At 45.3% G+C, this 23,269-nt stretch overlaps 2 protein-coding genes across 3 annotated transcripts; one reads left to right on the plus strand and one right to left on the minus strand.

The window, feature by feature from the left end:
• The first annotated feature begins 2,549 nt into the window (after nucleotides 1–2,549).
• On the plus strand, nucleotides 2,550–19,382 carry LOC136505504 (dihydrofolate synthetase-like). 2 transcript variants are annotated; one of them, XM_066500663.1, is made up of 13 exons: nucleotides 2,551–3,040; nucleotides 3,126–3,223; nucleotides 3,969–4,119; nucleotides 4,326–4,388; nucleotides 5,060–5,221; nucleotides 6,523–6,714; nucleotides 6,815–6,914; nucleotides 7,144–7,278; nucleotides 7,373–7,504; nucleotides 7,618–8,785; nucleotides 9,649–9,887; nucleotides 18,028–18,180; nucleotides 19,254–19,382. In XM_066500663.1, the coding sequence occupies exons 1-10, from the start codon at nucleotides 2,762–2,764 to the stop codon at nucleotides 8,001–8,003; spliced, it is 1,698 nt and encodes a 565-aa protein (XP_066356760.1). In that variant the 5' UTR covers nucleotides 2,551–2,761; the 3' UTR covers nucleotides 8,004–8,785; nucleotides 9,649–9,887; nucleotides 18,028–18,180; nucleotides 19,254–19,382. The 2 variants fall into 2 exon arrangements, with proteins under 2 accessions (XP_066356761.1, XP_066356760.1); XM_066500664.1 differs by lacking the exons at nucleotides 7,618–8,785; nucleotides 9,649–9,887; nucleotides 18,028–18,180; nucleotides 19,254–19,382 and having other exon boundaries at nucleotides 2,550–3,040; nucleotides 7,139–7,278.
• Nucleotides 14,107–14,655, minus strand: LOC136503528 (uncharacterized). The gene has a single exon (XM_066498577.1). It carries the CDS (start codon nucleotides 14,653–14,655, stop codon nucleotides 14,107–14,109), a length of 549 nt encoding a protein of 182 aa, XP_066354674.1.
• Nucleotides 19,383–23,269: the final 3,887 nt, after the last annotated feature.

Raw genomic sequence — 23,269 nt, forward strand, 5'->3', positions numbered from 1 at the left:
CTCGCTCGACACTGAGGCCGTGGGCTCCACCTCGCCCAACCTCTGGGGCGGGCTCTACCTTGCTCGACCCTTGGTTTAAGCTCCACCTCGCCTGACCTCTAAGGGCGGGCTCTGTCTCGCTCGACACCAAGGCCATGGGCTCTGCCTTGCCCGACCTCTAGGGGCGGGCTCTACCTCACACAACCCTTAGATTTGCGCTCTGCCTCGCCCGACCTCTAAGGACGGGCTCCGCCTCGCCCAACACCGAGGTCGTGGGCTCTTTCTTGCTTGACCTCTGATGGCGGGCTCCACCTCGCCCGACCTTTGAGGGTGGGCTCTGCCTCGCCTGACCTCTGAGGGCTGGCTCCACCTCACCTGACCTCTAAGGGCGGGCTCCGCCTCGCCCGACCTCTGGGGACGGGCTCTGCCTCGCCCGACCGTTGGGTTTGCGCTCCATCTCGCCCGACCTCTGAGTGTAGGCTCCGCCTCGCCTATCACCGAGGCCGTGGGCTCCGCCTTGCCCGACCACTAAGGGCTAGCTCTGCCTCACCCAGCCTCTGAGGGCAGGCTCCACCTCGCCCGACCCTTAGGTTTGCGCTCTGCCTCGCCCGTCCTCTAGGGGGACTCTGCCTTGATCGACCCCAAGGCTAGAGGATCCGTCTCGTCCGACGGAGACCCATACCGCCACTAATCACTCTAGGTCCAAGCGAATGGTCCTGGGTCAAAGCTCTGACACCAGGGAGGTGATCGGCATACCCCTATATAACCTGTGGTCGTAATGGGCCATACTTGGGGATTCACATCAGGAACATTATCGGGCGTACCAGTGCGGTTTTGCTTAACCCTCGTACGAGCACTAACAGGCACGTCAATTCACCACGACGTCCGCCAAGATAGAGTGGAGCGCCACGACCAGGAGACGACGCCTACGCATGGTGCCAGTGACGGACAGAGCCGTGACGTGGAGCTGTCCTTGTTGACGTCCACAGGATCTGTGTGACCTGCGTGAAAGGAAAGAAGGACCCAACGATCCTAGGGGACTTCTTCTCCTTCTCATTCTCCTCTTTTCCCTCTACTGTAACCCATGCCTTCCCTTGGCCTATAAAAGAGAAAGCAGGACGTCCTATAAGGGGCATCGCAACACATCGCATCAATTCGGACTTGAATCCATCGAACCCTAAACTGATAAGAACACACAAGCACACAGCCAGAAAGCGACCGAGCTCTCAACACCTATTCGCTCCTCTCACCAGAGACTTGGGACTTGTCCCTCTCTCGACCATTTGTAATCCCTACTACGAACTTTCAGTGCTAGTAATATGAGCAACAGCAACGAACTGGACGTAGGGACATTCTGCCCGAGCCAATATAAACCTCGTGTCCTCTTAGCACACCATCCGAGCCAGACGCATAATATTAGAAATTTACTAGTCGGTGGCAACTCAAAACACCGACACCCCCAAAATCGTGCTCTGTTTCAATGGGGAGATGACCGGTGGCGACGGAAACCCAAAATACCGGCCACGCCGATATCAGCCAGAACTGGACTGCCATGTTTGTTTGTGGACTCGAGGAATTGGAGGATGAGGCAGAGAACAGGGCGAATTTGAAAGGCGGAGGAACGAGCTCGGCACTGTGGCGACAATGGCGTTCGGTCTTTGCATATGTGGCTGCGCCGGTCGTCTTGGGTTCCCACAGGGTCTAGACTGGGTGGTCGCGCGGTCTGGCCTGGGGACCTGCGACGGCCGGGACGGGCGGCCGGTCGGCCGGCTATGGCCACGCTAGGCGGCCTAGGTGGCCGCGGGGGCCGCCCTTGATCCAGAGGACGAGGAGACGCTCCTCCGGCCTGTGCCCGCGCCGCCGTCCATCTCCATTGCGGCGCGCCAGCCTCCGAGAGGAAGGAAAGACGATACGGTGCAACCGGATGGGGGAGAGGAAGGAAGGACGGGCGGGGCGTGCATAAAGTACTTGGGCTGAGCGGAAAGGAAAGAGTGGATCCGACTGTTGGGATGGATTGAATGGTCTGGACGAAAAAAAAACTAGAAATTTTGCTTATTTATTATTAGAGATAGATTAGATAGAAATAGAGGTTCTCTCTTTTTTTCGTTAAAAAAATCACATAATGAGGTTATGTAGTTTCAGAATGACTGTTCAGTAAACGTTCTTAAAACGATTCAAGGGGTGTTTAGTTACTCCAAATTCTAAATTTTGGCACTATGCAAAAAGAAGATTCACCGTCACATCAAACTTGCGGTACAGGCATGGAGTACTAAATGTTGACGAAATCAAAAACTAATTGCACAGTTTGGTTGTACTTTGCGAAACGAACGTTTTGAATCTAATTAGTCAACGTTTGGACAATTATTACCAAATACAAACGAAATGCTATAACAGCAACTATGGCTACGATAACTTTGCCGGCGCGGGCCGAACTAAACGAGGGCTCATATGTCTTTGGACAACAAGATCAGAATGGCGCAGGGAAGCGTGGTGGGCCCATAAACCACAGCTCCAGGATCGAAACCGATCGAGATCGAAACCTTGATTCTAATAGGTTTATACTCTTTTTTTTTTTGCTGAAATTTTCATTTTACTGTCGTCTGTCGTCTCCTCGCGCCCGTCCTCCGCTGCCCGGCTCCGGCGTCGTTCCCACCGCTCAAGCCGTTCGTCCCTATCCCGTAGCAAGCAGCGGGCGCGCGCCCTTGATTCGCCGCATCTGAACGTCACGGCCGCGACCGCGCGCCTTCCGTCGCCTCCCGCCGCCGCCGCACGGCCGCGACGAATGCTCGGCCACCGCTTCCCCGGCGCGCTCCGCCCCCCGCGCGGTCTGCTGCTGCTGCTGCGGAGGGGCATCATCGCCCGCCGCGGCCTTTCCGTCATGGCCGGAGGCGAGGCGGCGGAGGGTTCGCTCGGGGGCTTCTTCGAGTACATGGAGCGGCTGCGCAACTACGAGCGCTCGGGCGTGCCGCGCGGCGCCGGCACCGACTCCGACGACGGGTTCGACCTCGGGCGCATGCGTCGGCTCCTCCGCCGGCTCGGCGACCCCCACACCCACTTCCCGGTGAGGTCTCTCGGATGTCATTTTTTTCTTTCTCGGAGCTAGTTTTCAGTGAAGGCAAAGATGAGCTTAATAGATGTGTCTGTAGGCTATGCATATCGCCGGCACCAAGGGGAAAGGTTCTACTGCTGCATTCCTGTCCAATATCATGAGGGCGCAAGGCTACAATGTGGGCTGTTATTCCAGGTAATCTTATCTCATCATCAGCATCATCTTTGTCAGTCATGTGCAGTTGTTACACATAAATTTTGTGGTGCAAGTATGATAGGGGGCATGAATACAATGGATTCATCATTGTTTGCTCGAACAATTGCATACAAAACATGGTTTTAGCCTTTAGGCTGGATATCAATTTTTAACAAAGGGCGTACCCAGTGCAGAGAGCTCCCGCTCTCTGCGGGGTCTGGGGAAGGGTATTAGTGGCAAGCCTTACCCTTGCCTATGTAATGCGAGGAGACCGCGACTCGAACCCGGGACCTTCCGGTCACAGGCGGTAAGACTCTACCGCTTGCACCAGGCCCCCCCGGTCACAGGACATCTGGATATCAATTTTAACAGAGGATATCAATTTGGAATTGCAAAAATGTATGAGTAAGAGAAATAGCCTAAATGGGTATGCAAATAATTCAATGTGGTATGCACGAGCAAAATCTAGTCTGTTTTAAGTAGCTTTGATTGAACGAGGCTTATGTATCCAAAAAACTATCATTCTCTGGTCTGTGCCTTAGCAATATCTTGTCAATAGCTTCTTTAGCTGGATCTCGTTTTCTCTCAAATTATTTTGTAATATTATTATTATCCTTCACTTTTCATGTTGAGATCTATGTCAAGGTATTGAAGTGTAGTCCTCTATTCTAGATGGTTTGTAATTGTTCAGTTCCATTGTGTCTCACTGTGTTTTGACACCGCTATAATTCTCTCTTCAATGCAGTCCGCATCTTCTAACAATACGTGAACGGATTTCTGTTGGAAATGATGGAGGCCCTGTTCCAGTACGACTGTTGAGTGATCTTTTTGATGAAGCTAAGGAAGCTATTGATGAAGCAATAGAATCAGAAAATGGATCCCTGACACATTTTGAGGTGTTTGTTATTGGAAATTTGCCTACCTGTTTTTTTTATGATGATTAGAATTTGACTGTTTTGTGGACACATACAAATAATTATTGTTAGCAACTGATAGGAATTTTCTCTTACATCCAAATAGTATTGGCTTTGAATCTGTTCATGTTTTGTTTCTCATTTGATCATAGTCATGATTTCCAGAGGTTATCTGCATGCCTTTGCAGGTTTTTACTGCTCTCTCATTTCTTCTATTCTCACAAGAAAACGTTGATATTGCCATCATCGAAGTAAGTTACAGGACATCTGTTACTGCCGTATATGTCCTCTCAAGTTTTGTGCTCATTGCTGTTAAATGTCAAGACTGAAATAGGAAGTAATGCAATTGATATAACTGATTAAAAAAATGAGTTCTTTGCATGGTTAGGCAGGCCTTGACATGGACGCCTTCCAAAATGATGACAAGTTGCTAACTGAAGAGGTGGCCAATTGATTCTGCCAGATAATGGCTAAGTTGAGAGGGTATATAGGATGTTGTCTAGACTGAATTAGCTTGCCAAATTATAGATAAGCATACAAACTTATATTATGCTGAACAGAAGTCACAAGAGTGCTGCTGCTGGGAATGTAGAATAGGCAACTGATGTATTATGAGATTGTAGGCCAAATGGCTAGCATGCAAAAGCAGTAAAGCACATGAAATACAAGACTGAAGGAAATAGTGCTAATAAGTAAAAAAGTTATGCTTTGCTAGCACTTTCAATGATTGCTTTCCGATCGATCTTACTATAATATAAGATCAAATGAACATAAGGGCAATGAAATAGGTCCGTTTTGTCTTGAAGGCAAAGGGCCTTGCTTTTCAAAGTTGAGTCACGTTCTCAATATCATCTGTCCAATACTGATTCTCAGTCATAAAAATGATATCACTAGTGCTTGCATTTATCTATTTATTTCCTAGGCAGGTCTTGGTGGAGCTAGGGATGCAACAAATGTTATTCGAAGTACTGAATTAGCAGCATCAGTCATAACAACAGTAGGGAGGGAACATCTGGCTGCATTGGGTGGCTCCCTGCAAAGCATAGCAATAGCAAAGTCTGGAATCATCAAACAAGGACGACCAGTATGTAATTCTCTTATCATTTTCCTTCTGTATGTCTACCAGTATCTTGTTGCTCCTGTTTATACCTTGAGCTTACAACCAACTTGAATGTGTTTAGCACTTTTTTTTTTACTTGTATTAAATGGTTGATATGACAGGCCCTGCTCCTGACACATGGTTCATTCCATTGCAGGAATCTTGTTCTCGTTTTTGTTCAGTAACATGAGAAAGATGTTACTCCCTCCGTTCCAAATTACAAGTCGCTTTGACTTTTCTGGTACATCAAATTTGCTATGTATCTAGACATAATGTATGTCTAGATACATAGCAAATTCAATGTACCAAAAAAAAATCAAAGCGACTTATAATTTGGAACGGAGGGAGTATCCTTTTTCTTGAATCTTAAAAAAAAAAGATACTTTCTCCGTTCCAAATTATAAGTCGCTTTGATTTTTTTTGGTATATTGAATTTGCTATGTATATAGACATACATTATGTCTAGATACATAGCAAATTTGATGTACCAGAAAAGTCAAAGCGACTTGTAATTTGGAACGGAGGGAGTAACATCTTTCTCATGTTACTGAACAAAAACGAGAACAAGATTCCTGCAATGGAATGAACCATGTGTCAGGAGCAGGGCCTGTCATATCAACCATTTAATACAAGTAAAAAAAAAGTGCGATGTGAAGGGCGGGCCTGGTGCAAGCGGTAGAGTCTTACCGCCTGTGACCGGAAGGTCCCGGGTTCGAGTCGCGGTCTCCTCGCATTGCACAGGCGAGGATAAGGCTTGCCACTGACACCCTTCCCCAGACCCCGCACAGAGTGGGAGCTCTCTGCACTGGGTACGTCCTTTTTTTCTTTCTAAATGACATGTCCAGTGTATTATCCTTACATAAGATCTGCCACAGTATATGACAATTATGATTGGACATGCAGGTCCTTTCCTTATTCAGTTATTCTTGTTTATGTTTACCCAGAGGTCCCAGACTGCTTGATTCCTTGTTTCTTAAAGCAACATTTTAATATTGATTTGTCTGCTACATAATGTGTTACCTCAGATGTTGCATCATGTCTTGGGTCTTGTCACATTGCACTGTATGCAAGGAGCAGCAGTAGTAGAAACCCTCCCTCTTCCAATTTCCTCTAATTTAGCTTCCTCAAAATCCTTCTTATTCCACTAATCTTTCCTCCACTCATATATGAATTTCTTACCATAGCATACATGGTCCAAATGAGGACACTGTGATTTTAAAAAAAAATTCCAGGTTAGTTTCAGACCTAGACAAGATGTAACCTGGATATCAAACATTTTTTGTCAGGTTGTGATTGGTGGACCATTTTCAGAAGATATTGAGCAAATTATTCGTGACAGGGCATTCTTGACACAATCTCCAGTGATATCTGCTTGTGATCCTGGCATCAAGAGCTTTACAAAATGCATAGATTGGGATAATGGTAAGCCGTATCAACGCTGTTACATCAACATAAAGATTTCAAATGATGTGCCCTTGGTGAGTTATATTGGGAACCTCACCTACTTCATCTGAAATTGATAGGTTCCCATCTGTTTTTCAAATCCTCTGACTGATCAGCGCAAACTATCCTTTTCAGTGCATTGAAATGCATGACATAAACCTCCAACTGCTGGGACATCATCAGCGTCAGAATGCTGTCACAGCTGCTTGCGCAGCTCTCTGTCTCCGTAGTCAAGGTAACAATACTCCTAAGCCAATTTGCTGTGACAGTCCGTCCATCCAGTTTCATTAAAGCGACATTTCTCCAGTGTTAATAGCATGTTAAATTTTGGTTCCTTGAGTCTTGATTATGAACGAGGCTGAACATTTGCTTTCTGTGTGGCTCTTGGTTCATTTGCCCTTGTTTTTATCACGCGCATTCACTGATCTATTTTTCCTCCTATGGTATGGCTTTGGTAAGTTAAGGATGGGATATCTCTGATGCTTCTATCCAAGCGGGCCTAGAGGAGACCCAACTTCCTGGGAGGAGCCAGTTTCTCACAGCAGAGGAAGCCTCGGTACTTGGGCTTGATGGTGCATCTACTGTACTAATAGATGGAGGTTAACCTTAACCTCTGCTATAACCTGCTCTTGACATCCCTCCCTTCTAGTGATTAGGAGCGTCAGTCGGTGATGCTTGGACTATGTTTTGCAGCCCATACTGAGGAATCTGCAAAGGCCTTATCAGGCGTGATAAAAACTGTCAGACCGGAAGGGCCTCTAGCGCTTGTTGTCGGAATGGCTAGTGACAAGGAGCATCTTGCGTTTGCTGAGCAGCTTCTGTCAGGTAGTAGTTCTGCTCATCTCTTGCTGAGCATTTGAAATCCAGGCAGGCGCATGAACGAAAGCAAGCTATTGCTGAAATTGATGCCACAATATTATTCCTGAAACTTGCTGCAGGTCAAACGCCTGACGTCGTGCTACTGACGGAGGCGAGCATCGCCGGAGGAACCTCCCGCGCGATGCCAGCCTCTTCCCTGAAAGACGTATGGATAGCCGCGGCACGGGATCGTGGCATCGAGCACGAGGACATCGGTGGCATCAGTGCCGGCGCTGAAACCCCAGAGCACATCGGTGGTGATCTGTTGGGCAGTCCGTCGTCGAGTTCCGGAAGAAAACCCATGGTGATAGGGTTCCAAGACGAGGGGGCGCCGTTCTCCTCGAACCTGATCATTGCTGCCTCCCAGCTCCTGGAGAGCAGAGGCAGGGCTCCTCCAGGCCTCATCTGCGTGACCGGCTCCCTGCATCTCGTCGGGGCCGTACTGCAACAGCTGGGACGGCATTAGGAACCAACCATTTCATCTTAGATTCCACGATCATTCGTGTGGTGTGCATTGCATCTTTGGCTGGTCACCTGCATGTGACACTGACACGCGTGGACGGCTGGCAAGCAAGGCATCTGTGGTGTAGTGGATCACGTCCTGTGTTACTGCCGCTCGTTCGTCTGTGTTACGGGCCCGATTAGCTTTGCTTGTGCTGGCAGCCTCGGCCTGGCACATAAAAAACCTTGGGCTTGGACTAGGGCCCAGGGGATTCTCAAGCAACCGATCCGGCCTAAAGACGAGCAACGGTAAAAAGTTCCAAAACCAAATGGCCCCGCTCCTCCAAAACCAAATGGAGGCCGAAACGGCAAAATTCCCCCGCTAGTCTTTGTTCCTCTGTACGGCGCCGTGCCGTCGTCGTCGTCTTCATCCCATCTCCGGCCGCCACGGGGCTCCTCCGGCGGCGCCAAGCTCTCCTCGGCAGCAGGGAGCTCTCCCCTTCCCCTCCGACCACCCCACCACTCTCTCCTCCGCGAAGCTACGAGGTCTCCCCCAGCTCCCCCTCCTCCCTCGTCCGTCGGCCGTCGCCATATCCGTCCTACGCCACCGTGCATCTCTCCAGCACCACCAAGCTCCCCTGTTTGGCGCCGTGCAGTCCTCGGCTGCATCCCATCCATATTCCCCGCTCGCCGCCGCCGCCGGTGAACTGTGCTGCATCTGCAACCGACCAAGGCTCTCCGCCACCGCCCGATCGAGGAAATAATAACGCCGGCCCCTGATCCATCCGTGTCCCACTCCGATTCAAGGTACTAAATCTGCTTCAGATGTGAGATGGTTTATTATTCCCTCGAATGATTTGATCCGTCGATGGCGATTAGATGTGCAAATAGTTGTAGCCGTTGGTCCTTTTCGATTCGGTTCAGATTTCACTCTGCCCCGTTTTTTTACTTGCTTCCTGGGGATTGAAGGGGAAACCTAATCCCCACGTGGAAATTAGTTAGAGGATACCCAATAATCCTTCCCAATACATGATTTTCAAAAAGAATGAAAAAAAATCATCTCAAATGACTCTTAAACTCATCTCCCAGTCTTTCGACACTTAGGAAAAAAAACCCCTTACACGTAAAGATGCGCAAACTCCAGGTCGTGCGTATCTTCTCCCACGGCTATCCAAACGCCGTATCCTTTGATCAATCTAGTGTTGGAAGGGCGAAAAAAAATAAAGAGTAAAAAAAAAGTTACTGATGAAAATATACAAGAGAGAAAGAATATATAAAAATACTTAGAATAATTTAGATATAATATATGATTTCTGATGTAAAATTGTCTCATATATTTTAGGAGTGAGTTATTGGAAACCATTGAAGATCTTATTTATTCCTCCTCATACTTTTGGACGAGTTGAAAAACTTCATAATTTTAGGAAGAAATTCTCAGTAACTCTCAGAAATGCTCTTACTCGGTGAAAATGAGAGGATGATCGTCCTACTCCCGTTGTTAAAAGTTTCAGTAGGAATTAGCTTCCCTAGCAGCAGTATACTTTTTTTTTCTCGAATATGCTACGACCAGCTGGACTAACTCCCATTGTAGTAGCAGTATACTATGTTTTATTCTGGATGCATCAGATAATTTTCTCACCCTCTACGCTCATTTTTTTTGGGTTTTGCAGCTAAGCGGGACAATGCAGCTCAGGTCCGGGCGTCGCTTAGTGTACCCACCGCCGAAGCCGCAAGGAGGTGGCCACCGCCGCCGCAGGTCCCAGCACAGCTCAGAGGACAGGATCAGCGGCCTCCCTGAGGACCTGCTCCTCGAGGTTCTCGCCCGTCTCAGGTTTCCTGCTGGAGCTACGCGCGCCGGAGCGGTCTGCCGTGGCTGGCGCGGCTTCTGGACCGACCTTCCTGAGCTCAGGTACGTTCTGCGGCGCCCAACCCCTCCATGTCGAGTCAACGCTAGCCAGGATCACCCGTCCCTCGCTGGACCTCCTCGACATCAATCTGTGGGCAGACTGGGCCGACGACGAAGACTGGACTGAGCGGGTATCCTTGCTTCTCCATGAAGCCGCACAGGTGTTGCCAGAGAAACTCATCATCACGGTGTCGTGGTGCCCCCTAACAGACTACGCCGTGATAGACTTGACAACATCGTATGCATAGATCTAGCATGTAGAACTGACATTTGAATAAAGTTGTAAACCCTAGAACGTGATCTAGTGCGAGAAACAAAGAGAGGGAGAGAGATGTGGGGTGGTAAATCATCGTCCGCATTCGCAGAAGATGAGCTGACCATCGCTGATGCGCGGTGGAGGTGCGGTGGTGACGCGGTGGAGGCGCAGTCGCAGGGCGGCGGTGCAGAGGCGGGGTGAAGCCGGTGGCGGTGCTTCTCGTCGCTGGCAGCACCCCCAATCTAGATCGGCTTAGGGTTTGTAGGTGGGGTGTCTGGCGGCTCAGGTGAATCTCGTGCCTTGTGCCTCGGCCCCCATCTCCCTTTTTATGGCGTTGTGCGACTGGGGCCCACCAACCATAGTTAGAATTGGGCGTCCATGATCAGGGCACGGATCAAGGCTCAATTGGCTGTTGGACCAACTAGTGGGATCAATCTAACATTCTTTCCCTTATCTTATCTTATGACTTAAACTTAACTTACTTTATCTTGTTCCCATTCCACCACAGATCAGTGCATAGAGCGTGCCTCATCGTCACGGTCAGTTGCCATTAGATTAAATAGCTACAATGCACCTCTCTGTTTTGAAACAGATTCTCAACTAGGCCCTAATTCTCCAGGAATCATTGGCTTTCCCTTAAACCCATGCTGGCTAAGTGTTATCTGAACACGTTGGGTGGTAAGCCTTTTATAAGCTGATCCGCGAGCATCTTTTCTGTACTTATATGCTCAAGACTAATTATATGATCCTGAACTTTGACTTTCACAACATAATACTTTATGTTAATGTGTTTGGCAGCACCACTTGACTTATTGTTGTGAGCATAACATACTGCTGGATTATTATTGCAGTATAACTTGAGTGGCTTAAGTATGTCATCTACCACTTTCAACCCGAGCATGAATTTCTTCAGCCAATTTACCTGCCCTGTGGCCTCATAACATGCTACAAACTCGACATACACTGTGGACGATGTAGTGATGGTTTGCTTTAAGTTTTTCCACGATATAGCTCCTCCTGCGAGAGTGAATATGTATCCTGACGTGGACTTTCTGTCATCTCCCGCATAATCAGAATCTGTATACCCCTCTATGTGTAGGGAATCAGATCTTCTGTACGTTAGCATGAGACCCTTTGTACCTTGTAGGTAACGTAAAACTTTCTTTACTAATTTCCAGTGTTCTATTCCTGGATTACTCTGATATTTACCAAGTAATCCGGTAACAAATACTAAATAGGGCGAGTACACACTTGAGCATACTATAAACTTCCAACAGCTGAACTATATAGAACCGCTTTCATTTGATCGATCTCATATTGGTTCCTGAGACATTGAAATTCCTCATATCTATCGCCCTTGACTATGAGAGTAGGTGAAGACTTATAATTTTGCATACTGTATTTCTTTAGAACATTTTCTAAGTATGCCTTTTGTGATAATCCTAAAACCCCCTTTTCTCTATCTCAGTGAATCTCTATTCCTAGGACGAACAAAGCTTCACCGAGATCCTTCATATCAAACTTCGAGGACAAGAACTTCTTTGTTTCTAGTAGTAGATTAACATCACCGCTAGCGAGCAAGATGTCATCCACATACAAGACTAGAAAAATATATTTCTCATTATTGAACTTTGCATAAACGCAATAGTCCTCTATATTTTCTTGAAACCCAAACTTTCTTATTGTTATATCAAACTTCAAATACCACTGTCTTGAAGCTTGTTTTAATCCATAAATGGATTTCTTTAGGCGACATCCCATATATTCTTTTCCTTCCACAACAAAACCTTTCGGCTGTGCCATGTAAACATTTTTCTCCAGATCCTCGTTTAGGAACGTCGTCTTTACATGCATCTGATGTAATTTGAAATCGTAATGTGCTACAAGCGCCATTATGATTCTAAAAGTATCCTTACATGAGACTGAAGAAAATGTCTCATTATAATCTATACCTTCTCTTTGCATGAAGCCTTTCGTCACAAGTCGTGCTTTGAATCTTTCTATATCCCCTTTGGAGTCATGTTTGGTTTTGTAGACCCATTTATAGCCTACTGTCTAGACTCCTTTATGAATTATTTCTAAGTCCCAAACACCGTTGGTTTTCATTGATTTCATTTCATCTTCCATGGCTTCAAGCCACTTTGATGAGTGAGCGCTTCTCATGGCTTCTTCAAATGAGGTGGGATCACCCTCCATTTGAAATTCCTCACATTCATAAACTTCGTAGTCTTCAGGAATGGCTGATCTCCTGACTCTTTGAGACCTTCTAGGGGCCTCGTTAGATGACACTTGATCTATATAAGGTTGTTGTTGCTCCTCATGTGTGACAATGAGTTCTATGGGATCCTGAACGACAGGTTCCTCATGTTCATTCATTGTTGCCACAGGAGAGCTAACAACAGATGCTGTTACTACAGTGTCTTGCACTATTGGTACAACAACAACAGGTAGCATGAAGAATGGTTCCTGAACCATTGGAGTGGGCACGTATACCCGCTTCTCTTCAAAATTAATTTCTCGTGCTACCATGCTCCCCCTTATCATATCATCCTCCAAGAACACAACATGTCTTATTTCTACAAACTTCGTTTGTCTGTCAGGACAATAGAAGCGATAACCTTTTGATTTTTCTAGATAGCCAATGAAATGGCAACTGACTATCTTGGAGTCTAGCTTTCCTATGTTTGGGTTAAAGACTTTAGCCTCAGCTAGACAACCGCACACACATAAATAGTTAAGTGAGGATTCCTTTCCTGTCCACAACTCATACGATGTTTTGGGCACCGACTTGCTTGGCACTTGATTAAGAATATGAATGGCGGTTTTTTAACGCCTCCATCCATAAACTTATCGGTAGGGTAGAGTAACTTATCATGCTTCTCACCATATCCATTAAGGTACGGTTGCGTCTTTCCGCTACTCCATTCTGCTGAGACTCGCCCGGTGTAGAATACTGGGCAACTATGCCATTTTCCTATAAGAATCTTGCAAAAGGTCCAGGAACTTGGCCATATAGGGTGTGTCGACCGTAGTACTCTCTCCCACGGTCAGATCTTACTACCTTAATCTTTAAATTGTGCTGATTTTCTTCTTCAGCCTTAAATATCTTAAATTTATCCAACGCTTCTGATCTTTCCTTAATTGGATAAATATAGCCAAAACGAGAATAACCATCTATGAATGCTATAAATGAATCATAACCATCCACACTTTTCACAGGAAAAGGACCACAAATGTCTGTGTGAACTATTTCTAAAATTCATGCGCTTCGTTTGGCATCTTTCTTTATTTTCTTAACATACTTTCCTTTTATGCAATCAATGCATTGCTCTAAATTTGAAAATTCTAAGGGCGGAAGAATTGATTTCTTAATCAATCGCTCTATTCCCCCCTCGAAATATGTCCTAAATGACAATGACATAATTTCGAAGATACACCATGCACTCTCTTTCGCTTATTTGTTGCATTCATAGACGATGAAGCATTCTCATTCTCAGTGCTCACAGCATTCACATTCTCAGAAAGTGATAATAAATAAAGCTTGTCTTGTAGGAAGGCAAGACCAACACACTTATTATTAATCACAATTTGACATTTGCCATTACCAAAATGGCAATCATATCCATCATCATCTAATCTGGAAACACTTATCAAGTTTCTACGCAAAGAGGGTACACAAAGAATATATGAAAGTTGAAGACTAAAACCATCATCTAATTCTAGAGAGAGATCTCTAATGGCTTCAACTTCAGCTTCAACTCTATTTGCAACTTTAATTCTTCTTTCTCCTCTTTACAGGGTCCTCCTCGTATGGAATCCCTGTAATGAATTTACAACATAAATAGTTGCACCTGAATCAATCCACCAAGTAGATTTTGCATAATTTAAATACAAGGACTCATCTTTGAATGTAATATGGTCCTCACCTCTCTTTAGAAGGCTCTTTAGGAAGTCCGGATAGTCCCTCTAGTAATGTCCATGCTTCTTACACCATTTGCACTGATCCTTTTCAACTTGAGCATTGTTGTTCTTCTGATGGTGCTCAGTCTGAGAGGCTTTCCCTTGAGATTTGGCATTCTTATTGAAGTTCTTCTTCTTGTTGTCCTTCACAAGGTTAGCAGAGTCACCTTGTGAGCTTTTTAGCCTCTCCTCTTCTTGAACACATATTGCAATGAGCTTCTCTATATCCCATTTATCGGGGTGCATGTTGTAGTTCACAACAAAAGTTTCATATTCTTTGGGCAAGGAAGCAAAAACCAAATGAATCAGGAACTCATCCTTGAGCCCCAAATCCATTGGCTTTAGCTTCGAAGTCATGTTGCTCATCTTCAGTATGTGCTCTCTGATACCGCCACCAGTGTATTTCTCATTGAACAATTTCTTAATCAAAGTACTAGCATAAGTCTTTGAAGAGCCAGTAAACTGACTCTCCACTTTCTTGAGGTATTCTGTGGTGGTGTCACAATCTAGAATAGACTCCCTTATCGCATCTAAAATTGTGGACTTAGCCAGCATCAAGCACTTGTAGTTTCAAATATCCCATTTCTTGCGTTCGAGATCATATTTCATCTGTACTTCTGCATGATCTCGCTGTCGAGGAGTGAAATCAGCATCAAACTCATTTTCTTCCCTCACCGGGTCCACTGGCTCAGTGGGACACTGGGAGATAAGTGCTAGGTCATTCTTAGACAGCGCAAGTGCTAGTTCATACTTCTCTCGCCATACCCTATAGTTGTTGTAACACCTCTGGTTAAGCATTACAATTTGCACTTGTATTTCATGAGCACAAGCATCATCCAAGCATTCATGAACATGAGCATATGAAATTTTATCTCATTCTTATACTTTGTCACATGAAATGTTGATTCATATATATATGCTAATGCTTACATATGCTAGGATTTACATGTGACCAATATATAAAATGTTTGTGGGACCTTAGGAGTACCTTAAACATGTTTAGAATGTCACATGGAACAACTTTAGTATTCATGACTTGGACCCATTTGGCCTCTAAGTCATGGTTATAGTGTAGGCTTTCATTTTCAAGTTGTATGTTTGACCTAAGTTGAACTATAGCATAGAGTGTTTGCATGGCAGTGCACACTTAAGCAAAGTTGTAGTACTTGACTAGGGTAACAACTTTTATTTTTTGGTCAAGGTCTAATTCAGTGCATAGCATGCTAAAAAACAGCTCACAAGTTTCAACAAAATGTTGTTTTGGACTTGCAAAATTTTTCCAAGTCTTAGTGCTGTTTACAGTTTCAATGTACCTCACTTTGGAGCAATGTAGTTTGTTAACCAGTGAGACTTAGATGTTGGTCCTTAAAGCAAAGTTGGAGATCTCATGTAGCTCTACAACTTTCATTAAGGAAGTTTTTGCTAATTTGCAACGGATTAGGAGTAATTGGATCACTAATTCATGTTGTCAGTCAGCGAAGGCAGCGCCTGAACCATGCCCGCGCTTCCGGTAGTGGCCGACTGTCCATAGTCCGCGGCAGCCATGTGGTGGTCGTACGCCGGTGTTGGCCCGGTCGGTCAGGCCAACGCGCGCACTTAAGCGCCGCGCATCCACCGTTCACTCCACTCAGACGCCTTTGCCTTCTCCTGCTCATTTCGCCTCTCCGCAGCACTGCTCTGAGCTCGCCGAGCACCACCTTAGCTCTGCCACAGTCGCTTGCCACCGACGTAGCTCCACCGGCTGATTTGTCTCATCCACAACTGCTATGCCATCACATCCACCTTCTCGAGCCACCAGCACCCCCTATTGAACCCAGGTAGAGCGACATTTTGACTCGCCATGGCCGCCACCATCACCGGAGTGCCACCACGCTCGTGGCTCACCGTGGCTCTACCATTCCATCGCACCACATGCCTTCATTTTCTTTGGTCCAGCACTGCGCTAGAGTCTAGCAGCTTAGGCAAGAGTTAGGGATGACGCTACCGCGTGACGGCGCCAGAATGAGTCGCCGCCCCGCGCCCGCCTGCCATGGCCGCCGTGGCACTCGAGCTCGCTGTTGTTGAGTTGGTTCACCGTCTCCCTCTTTTCTTGCGCGCCTTAGGTCGAGCAACCCTAGGCCTCGCTAGTGGCATGACAGAGACCCGCCTTTCACCGCCATTTAGCTTAAATAGCATGAGCACCGCCATGCTCCGTGCGCCACCGCACGGCCATGCACGCGGTCAAGCTCATCGGTGCCACCCTAAACCCTAACCTGCATCCTTTAGCTTTGCTAGGTCACTGTGTAGATGTAGCGAGTCTCGCCTGAGCTTACCGTGGTCGGAGCTCATCGGAGTGCTGTCGTGTAGCTCCACCGTCGACTATGGCCGCCGTCGAGTCTACTTCGGCGAGCCTCCGAGCCAACCAAGTGCACCCGTCGATGCGGGACGTCGAGGCGAAGCCGTCGGTGGTGACCTCACCGCCGGTGACCTCGCCGTCGACGAGCTATGGCTGGTCAGCGCCGTGCTCTGCTTCTGTGTGTCTGACGTGTGGGTCCCCATTGATCATGGGCCCCAGCTGTCAGCCTAAGTAATGTTGATTTTCTGAATTGTTTTTTCACAGATTTGAATGCAGGTTTCAAAAATTCATATCTCAAGCTAGGAGTGTCCAATTTTGGTGAACCAAATTTTGTTACTTTAATATTGAAGTGTAGTATTTGATAAAAATATGAGATGCACTGTTTCTAGTATTTTTTTGGGAGAATAAAATGTAAATTGCATAACTTGAGCTAGAAAAGTGATAAAATTATGATTCCAATTTTGCTGGTCTTGTGTTGGCTTGCTCTAGCTAGGAAAAATATTAGTCCTATAGTAAACATACTTTTAATATGATCTTCATATTTAATCCTAATTAATTGCTAGTTTCTGGTGAAATTAATTAAGGTGAAAATACATAACATATGATCATGTAAATGTTTACACATTATTCTTATGCTTGGAGGAATGTAAGAAAAATATTAAATATGTTATTTGACACTTTTTTACTATGCTAAACTATTTTTTTGCTAAAACCAGCCTATGTAACTTGTCATTTTTGTAGAGGTAGTTGTACTTATTCAAATCACATGAAATTTGTACAGTGGACTATTGAGGGCATTTGCAGGCTACTGTAATTTTATCAGAATTTATGAAGCACTGGAATTATTTATCCTTTAAATCACCCTATTATTTAAGGAAAATAATAAATGGATATAAATAAGTTAGTTATGTTTGACCATGATATTTTCTATGGTGATTGTGATACATATGATCTGTTCATGTTATTAGTAAGGCCTAAAAGCAACTGGTTGTATGCAACTAGTTAATTATTGCTTTATAATTCAACTAGATGGCTGCATGTATAGTTTTGGTTGAGTTGATAATTTCATGATGATAATGGTCTTTACTATAAAACTTATTAATAATAGAGTTGTAGATAACTTACTTATCTACCTTGTGTTAAATTTTTATAGTCATAGGCCTTAGGGTTTAAGAATTATGGCTCTTAGAAGTCTGCTGTCAGAAATACTTACTCTCTGGAGAGATCTGGAGGATTGATTTGTTTGACCAAGATAACTGCTGAATCACATTAAGATGATTGAAAGAAAGTTGTAGGAAATTTTATAAGCTTTCCAGAATGTCCATAACCATATTATTTTGCTATGTATAACTCCAGTTATGGTCAAAACAAGTGGCTACTGTCTAGTAGTCCATAAAATGATTTACATCAGTGTTTGTTTAGTTATTAGAAAAGAGATATGCGCCTACTCAGTAAAATAAGATATAACTTGTTATTACTTTAATACAATGCTGTTGAAAACACTTATGATGATGCATTCATCACATCATATCATATTATACATATCATTATATATGCATTCATAATATCTTATTCTATACTCATGCATGTAGGATCGTTCGATGAGATAACTCTCCTAGAGTTCAATGAAGAAGAGGAAAATGATCAGCAGGAGATGCCTTAGGCCACAACTCTAGGAGAAGAGGAGAAGACTCTCGAAGATCTCCCTGAGTGCCTGGATCACCGGCCCACCTCTTTCCTCAAAGGCAAGCCTCGGAGCATTCTAAGTCTCCCATGTTTTACAAAATATTACTTGAGTCATTTATGTTTGATGCATTAGGTTATAAGAGTTGAATGGAAACACTTGATGCATAAAACTACCTTATCCAGTAACATATACCTTTGACCCTATGTAGGTCTAGGATCAAATATATGCTTAGCCATGCTTAGACCGATAGAAGTCGGGTGATTTCCTGTCACCTGCGAGATATAGGTGGATACCAAAGCACGGTTGGCTATATTTGCTATCGTAGAAAAGAACCATGGGGTAATATAAATGGAGGCCAAACGGAGTCTATGTGTAGGTTGATTCATGTGATCCTGTCTGTGCCAATTAAGGACCGTACCGTTGTTGGGCGCTTTTGATAAGATTGAACACATGCCTATCACTTAGCTGGCTAGATAACTCGTTCTGACCAAGAAGCTAAGTAGCTCAACTCAGGCCGAGTTCCATTCTATAAAAGTGCGCACTCTGGATGGTAGTAAGGATGTGCGGGGAGCCAGACGTGAGCCCAAGGGCAGGCCGGGCCTGAACGTCCTGGTAGTTGGTTGTCCCTGATTGTGCGGCGCTGGGCGAACCCATGAACTATGGATCTTAGTTGTACCAAAGGTGACCTAAGGTGACCATTGATCTGGTCTGCCTGGGTTTGTGTTAGAAATAAATTCCCAGCTGGTTGAAATCAATTCGAAGCTCCATCTCTCCCGGACAGTGAGAAACTTGGCTAGTACCAACATCGTAGTAACTGTGTTATGGAAAATGATGGTTATGATGAATGTGGAATTACTACACTGGCTATGGTTACTATTATATGCTACTAAATGATATACTACATGTTTGGCCCAGGTTAGTTGCTAATCTAGAGATGAGTCGCTATAATGAACTTGATGACCAAATTATAATTGTATAACTGAGTTAATCGCTTTTTATGCAAAATGTTGTCAAGCTACCTCCACTTGTAAAGCCTTATATAATCCTTGGAGTCATATTATTTTTGGTTTATAATGGGTAAGTCTAGCTGAGTACCTTCTCATACTCAAGGTTTTATTCCCATTATTGCAGATGGTATAGTTTATCACGGCTATTGCAAGAACTGCTTCTATCCCACCGTGGATGAGAAGTGAGCCCTAGGCAGGCATCTATTATTAATCCTTCTTACATGCTTTTGTGGGAGGGTGATCACAAGTTGGCACTGTCTCTGAATTATGATGGCAAAATTTAGCTTCAAACTTTAATTTGCTTCCGCTACTATTTACTAAATTTGGTTTGTAATAACCTTAATTCGTACTTTGATGAATGAACTCTATTTGTGAACCTTATGTAACATGTGACATGTATGTTGAATCATGTACGATCTTAGTTGTATGTTGATGGTTAATCGAGACCCGTTGTGGTACTCAACGGACTACCGGGTTTATATAGGCTCAAGTATGATAGTGCGACCGCTCGTGGGCTGCCATTGTACTTGTGCTCTTATAAATTGGTCGGTTTTACTACAGCTGCCCCCTTCAAGAAGCGGTATGTGTGAGATAAATGCTATTGGGTTTAGTCCTAAAAAACACTGTCAGAGATAGTGAGAAAAATGACATAATAATTGTATGCCTTAGTTTAACATTGGTCAAAATTAAAATATACAACCTTCTTATACACTAATTCTACATCATTATTGGACAGAAATAGAATTAATGCATCGAAAAACTCATGAAAAATTATTATAATATTGCTATTATCAATATTGGTAAGAAAAATAACAATATCATAATTTACTAAATAAAATTTAACTGCTCTTCAAATTAAATTCTCTCGTTGGTTCCAATTTAATTAGAAGATAATAAACTTGAACATTGCAGCAGAAACATGAAAAAATTATTTATCTACTTTTTAGAAGCATTTTACTGTACTCATCTACTCTCTAAAAAATTATCCCGTTGGTTCAAATTTTGATAGAGATTTAAACTAGACAAAAAGTCAACAAAATTTGCTTCTGAAAATGAATAAACATGACTCGGTATCTACTGTTCATTTTGCCCAGCCCGTTGAAACAGTACACGGCCCAGCAGCAAAAAACCGCCCGCGCGCCTGCGCTCGTGGCCCAGCGGCAGCCCAACACGGCGCGCGCACCTGCTCCTCCACGCCCAGGCCGCAACCTGTGCCTGGGCCGGGAATCTCCGATCTCGCTTGGGCCACTTTTGGCCTGATGTGTTCTGAGCCGTTGATCTACATCCGATGGTCGTTCACGCGTTTCGCTCGGAATAAAAATGGCGACCGCAGCGTTGCGCCTGAAACCCTAACTCATTTGTTCCCCGACCTTCTCTCTCTTCGCCGCACACGCAGCCGAGCAGTGAAAAGAGTAGCGGTAGCGGCACCGCCGCCGGTCCCCTCGCCGGCGCGAGCGCTCGCCCTAGGTTAAGTGCACCGCCATCGAGCAGTCTAGGCGACGATGCCCCATTCCCCACACGTGCTGCGGTGGGCTCATCCTAAACCCTAGATTGTCCCCTTTCTCCTCAGTGCAACCGACGTCGGAGACGAAGAGTGCGGCGCCACCGTGGGTCCCCTCGCCAGAGCGTGTGCTCCCCAGTGGGTGAGCGCGCCGCCGTTGAGTGGTCCTGTGTCGGCGTCCTGAGCCCACGTGCCGGTGACTGAGCGTCGTGCGGTGGCTCGGCCCATTCTACCTACGCGACGATAGGATTCTATCCGTGCGACGGCAGTGGTGACACGCGGCGGGGAGTCCGGGTAGGTCCTCCCCTCCTTAGTCCTTACTCTAGGGTTAGTGTTAGGGTTAGGGTTTCTGGTTGGGGTCGATCCACTTGGCAAATCAAGTCCCCTCCTTCTATTTTCTTGTTCTGATCTACTCCAAGAGCTAGATCTACGCCTAGTTAGGCGCTTTGATACCATTGATAGACTTGACATGATGACTAGCCATAGATCTAGCATGTAGAACTGACATTTGAATGAAGTAGTAAACCCTAGAACGTGATCTAGTGTGAGAAACAGAGAGAGGGAGAGAGATGCGGGGTGGCAAACCATCGTCCGCCTTCGTAGAAGATGAGCTGACCATCGCTGATGCGTGGTGGAGGTACGGTGGTGACGCGGTGGAGGTGCAGTCACAGGGTGGTGGTGCAGAGGCGGGGTGAAGCCCTTGGCGATGCTTCCCTTCACTAGCAGTGCCCCCTCTCTAGATCGGCTTAGGGTTTTTAGGTGGGGTGTCTGGCGGCTCAGGTGAACCTCGTGCCTTGTGCCCCGGCCCCCACCTCCCTTTTTATGGCACTGTGCGACGGGAGCCCACCAACCATAGTTAGGATTGGGCGCCCCCGATCAGGGTGCGGATCAAGGCCCAATTGGCCGTTGGGTCAATTGGTGGGATCAATCTAATACACCGTGGATCTTCCTTGCTTCGAGCGCACCTCCTACCTTAGTCTTGACTTGTTTGGAAGCCTCCCAATTACGTTGCCACAATACGGCGAGTTCACTGCCCTCTAGAGCCTTTATCTGAAATCGTGCTGCATTGACCTTGGCGCCCTGCTCCCCCTCTGCCCATGCCTGCGCATCCTGAACATCAGCAATCTAAGTGTTGACACGGTGATTGTTCACTCGCTGTCGCTTGAGGAGTTTGGCTTGGAGGTACACAATTATGACATCAGTTGCATTGACATCGCAGCTCCAGTACTTAAGGAGGTGACATTGGATGTCGATATTGCCAAAGGCTTTAGTTTGTCTTTCTCGGCACCAACGGTGAAGAAACTCAGATGGGGTTGCTATTTTCCATGTATTTGTGTTGGGTTCGGCCAGATATGGCGCCTCATCAGCATAAAGGAGCATGAGCTAGATGTTCCATGTCGTCTCGCTGAAATTAAGGAGTTTTGCTAACGTGCGTATGTTACTTTCCGGGGGTGTAACTCCTTCATCCGGACTCCAAATTAGATGTTCCATATATGTTTTTTTGACCTTCTCGACGAGAGGAATACAATGGTGAAGTCCATTCCACATTTTGACAACTTCACAAAATAGACAATTTTGGTTGTCAACATATGTCCCCTGTTTTCAGGTGAATGATGCATGAACCTGAAAACACCGGTCAAAACAAAACCAAACAGCGACGATACCCATCTCATCGACTGCTCAGTGGCTAAGAGCGATGTATACATTGTCCATTTTTGTTCTAAGGGTGACACATATATTGACCATTGTTTGGAGAGCACTTAGGCTTCTTGCCAAACACTTGGAAATTACTTTTTCAAATACCTCCCGTTGATTGCTCTTGGGAGACGTTCACCTTGCAATGTCTCTAGCATATAAGAATTTCTGAATACGACTTTGATCACTTTGTAAGGACCCTCCCAATTTGATGACCACTTGCCAAACTGATCGCTCTTCGATCCAATTAGTGGTATGGTTTTCCACACTAATTCTCCCACTTGGAAGGATTTACTCTTGACTTTCTTGTTGTATGCCTTGGCAACTCGAGCTTTGTCTTTCTCTATTTCCTGAGAGTTTTTAATCTTATGTCAGTCACATCATCGATATTATCCATCATCAAATCATGATACATGACAACAGATAAATCATTTTATTTAGCAAGCCTGTATGCATCTAAATTTACTTCAACAGGCAACGCTGCCTCTTGACCATATACCAACTCAAAAGGAGTAACCTTTATAGCACCATGCCTTAAAATGCGATGTGCCCATAGAGCTTCAGACAAAACTTCATGCCACCTCCTTGGATTTTCCTCAATCTTCTTTTTGATAAGCTTGATCAAAGTCTTATTACTAGACTCAGCCTATCCATTAGCTTGATCATAGTATGGAGATGAATTGAGCAACTTAATCTTATATAATTTGGTAAACTCCCTCACCTCCTTAGACACAAATGATGTCCCTTGATCTGTAGTTATTGTTTGAGGGATGCCAAATGTATGGATGATATGCTCAGTGATAAACTCAATTACCTCCTTATGTGTCATATTCTTCAAAGGAACTGCCTTGGTCCACTTAGTGAAGTAATACATAGCAACCAACACAAATCGGTGTCCCTTTGAAGATGGGGGATGAATTTGGCCAATGAAGTCTAGCCCTCAA

The sequence above is a fragment of the Miscanthus floridulus genome, chromosome 14, assembly GCF_019320115.1.
Source record: "Miscanthus floridulus cultivar M001 chromosome 14, ASM1932011v1, whole genome shotgun sequence".
Lineage (NCBI taxonomy): Eukaryota > Viridiplantae > Streptophyta > Magnoliopsida > Poales > Poaceae > Miscanthus > Miscanthus floridulus.

What these genes read in the sequence shown, in the direction of transcription:
- LOC136505504 (XM_066500663.1), top strand. Translation starts at nt 2,762, where the DNA reads ATGCTCGGCCACCGCTTCCCCGGCGCGCTCCGCCCCCCGCGCGGTCTG. An exon ending in TTTCAAATGATGTGCCCTTG is followed by an intron (nt 6,715 to 6,814) that starts GTGAGTTATATT and finishes TATCCTTTTCAG; the next exon opens with TGCATTGAAATGCATGACAT. An exon ending in TGCTGAGCAGCTTCTGTCAG is followed by an intron (nt 7,505 to 7,617) that starts GTAGTAGTTCTG and finishes AACTTGCTGCAG; the next exon opens with GTCAAACGCCTGACGTCGTG.
- LOC136503528 (XM_066498577.1), bottom strand. Translation starts at nt 14,655, where the DNA reads ATGCTGGCTAAGTCCACAATTTTAGATGCGATAAGGGAGTCTATTCTA.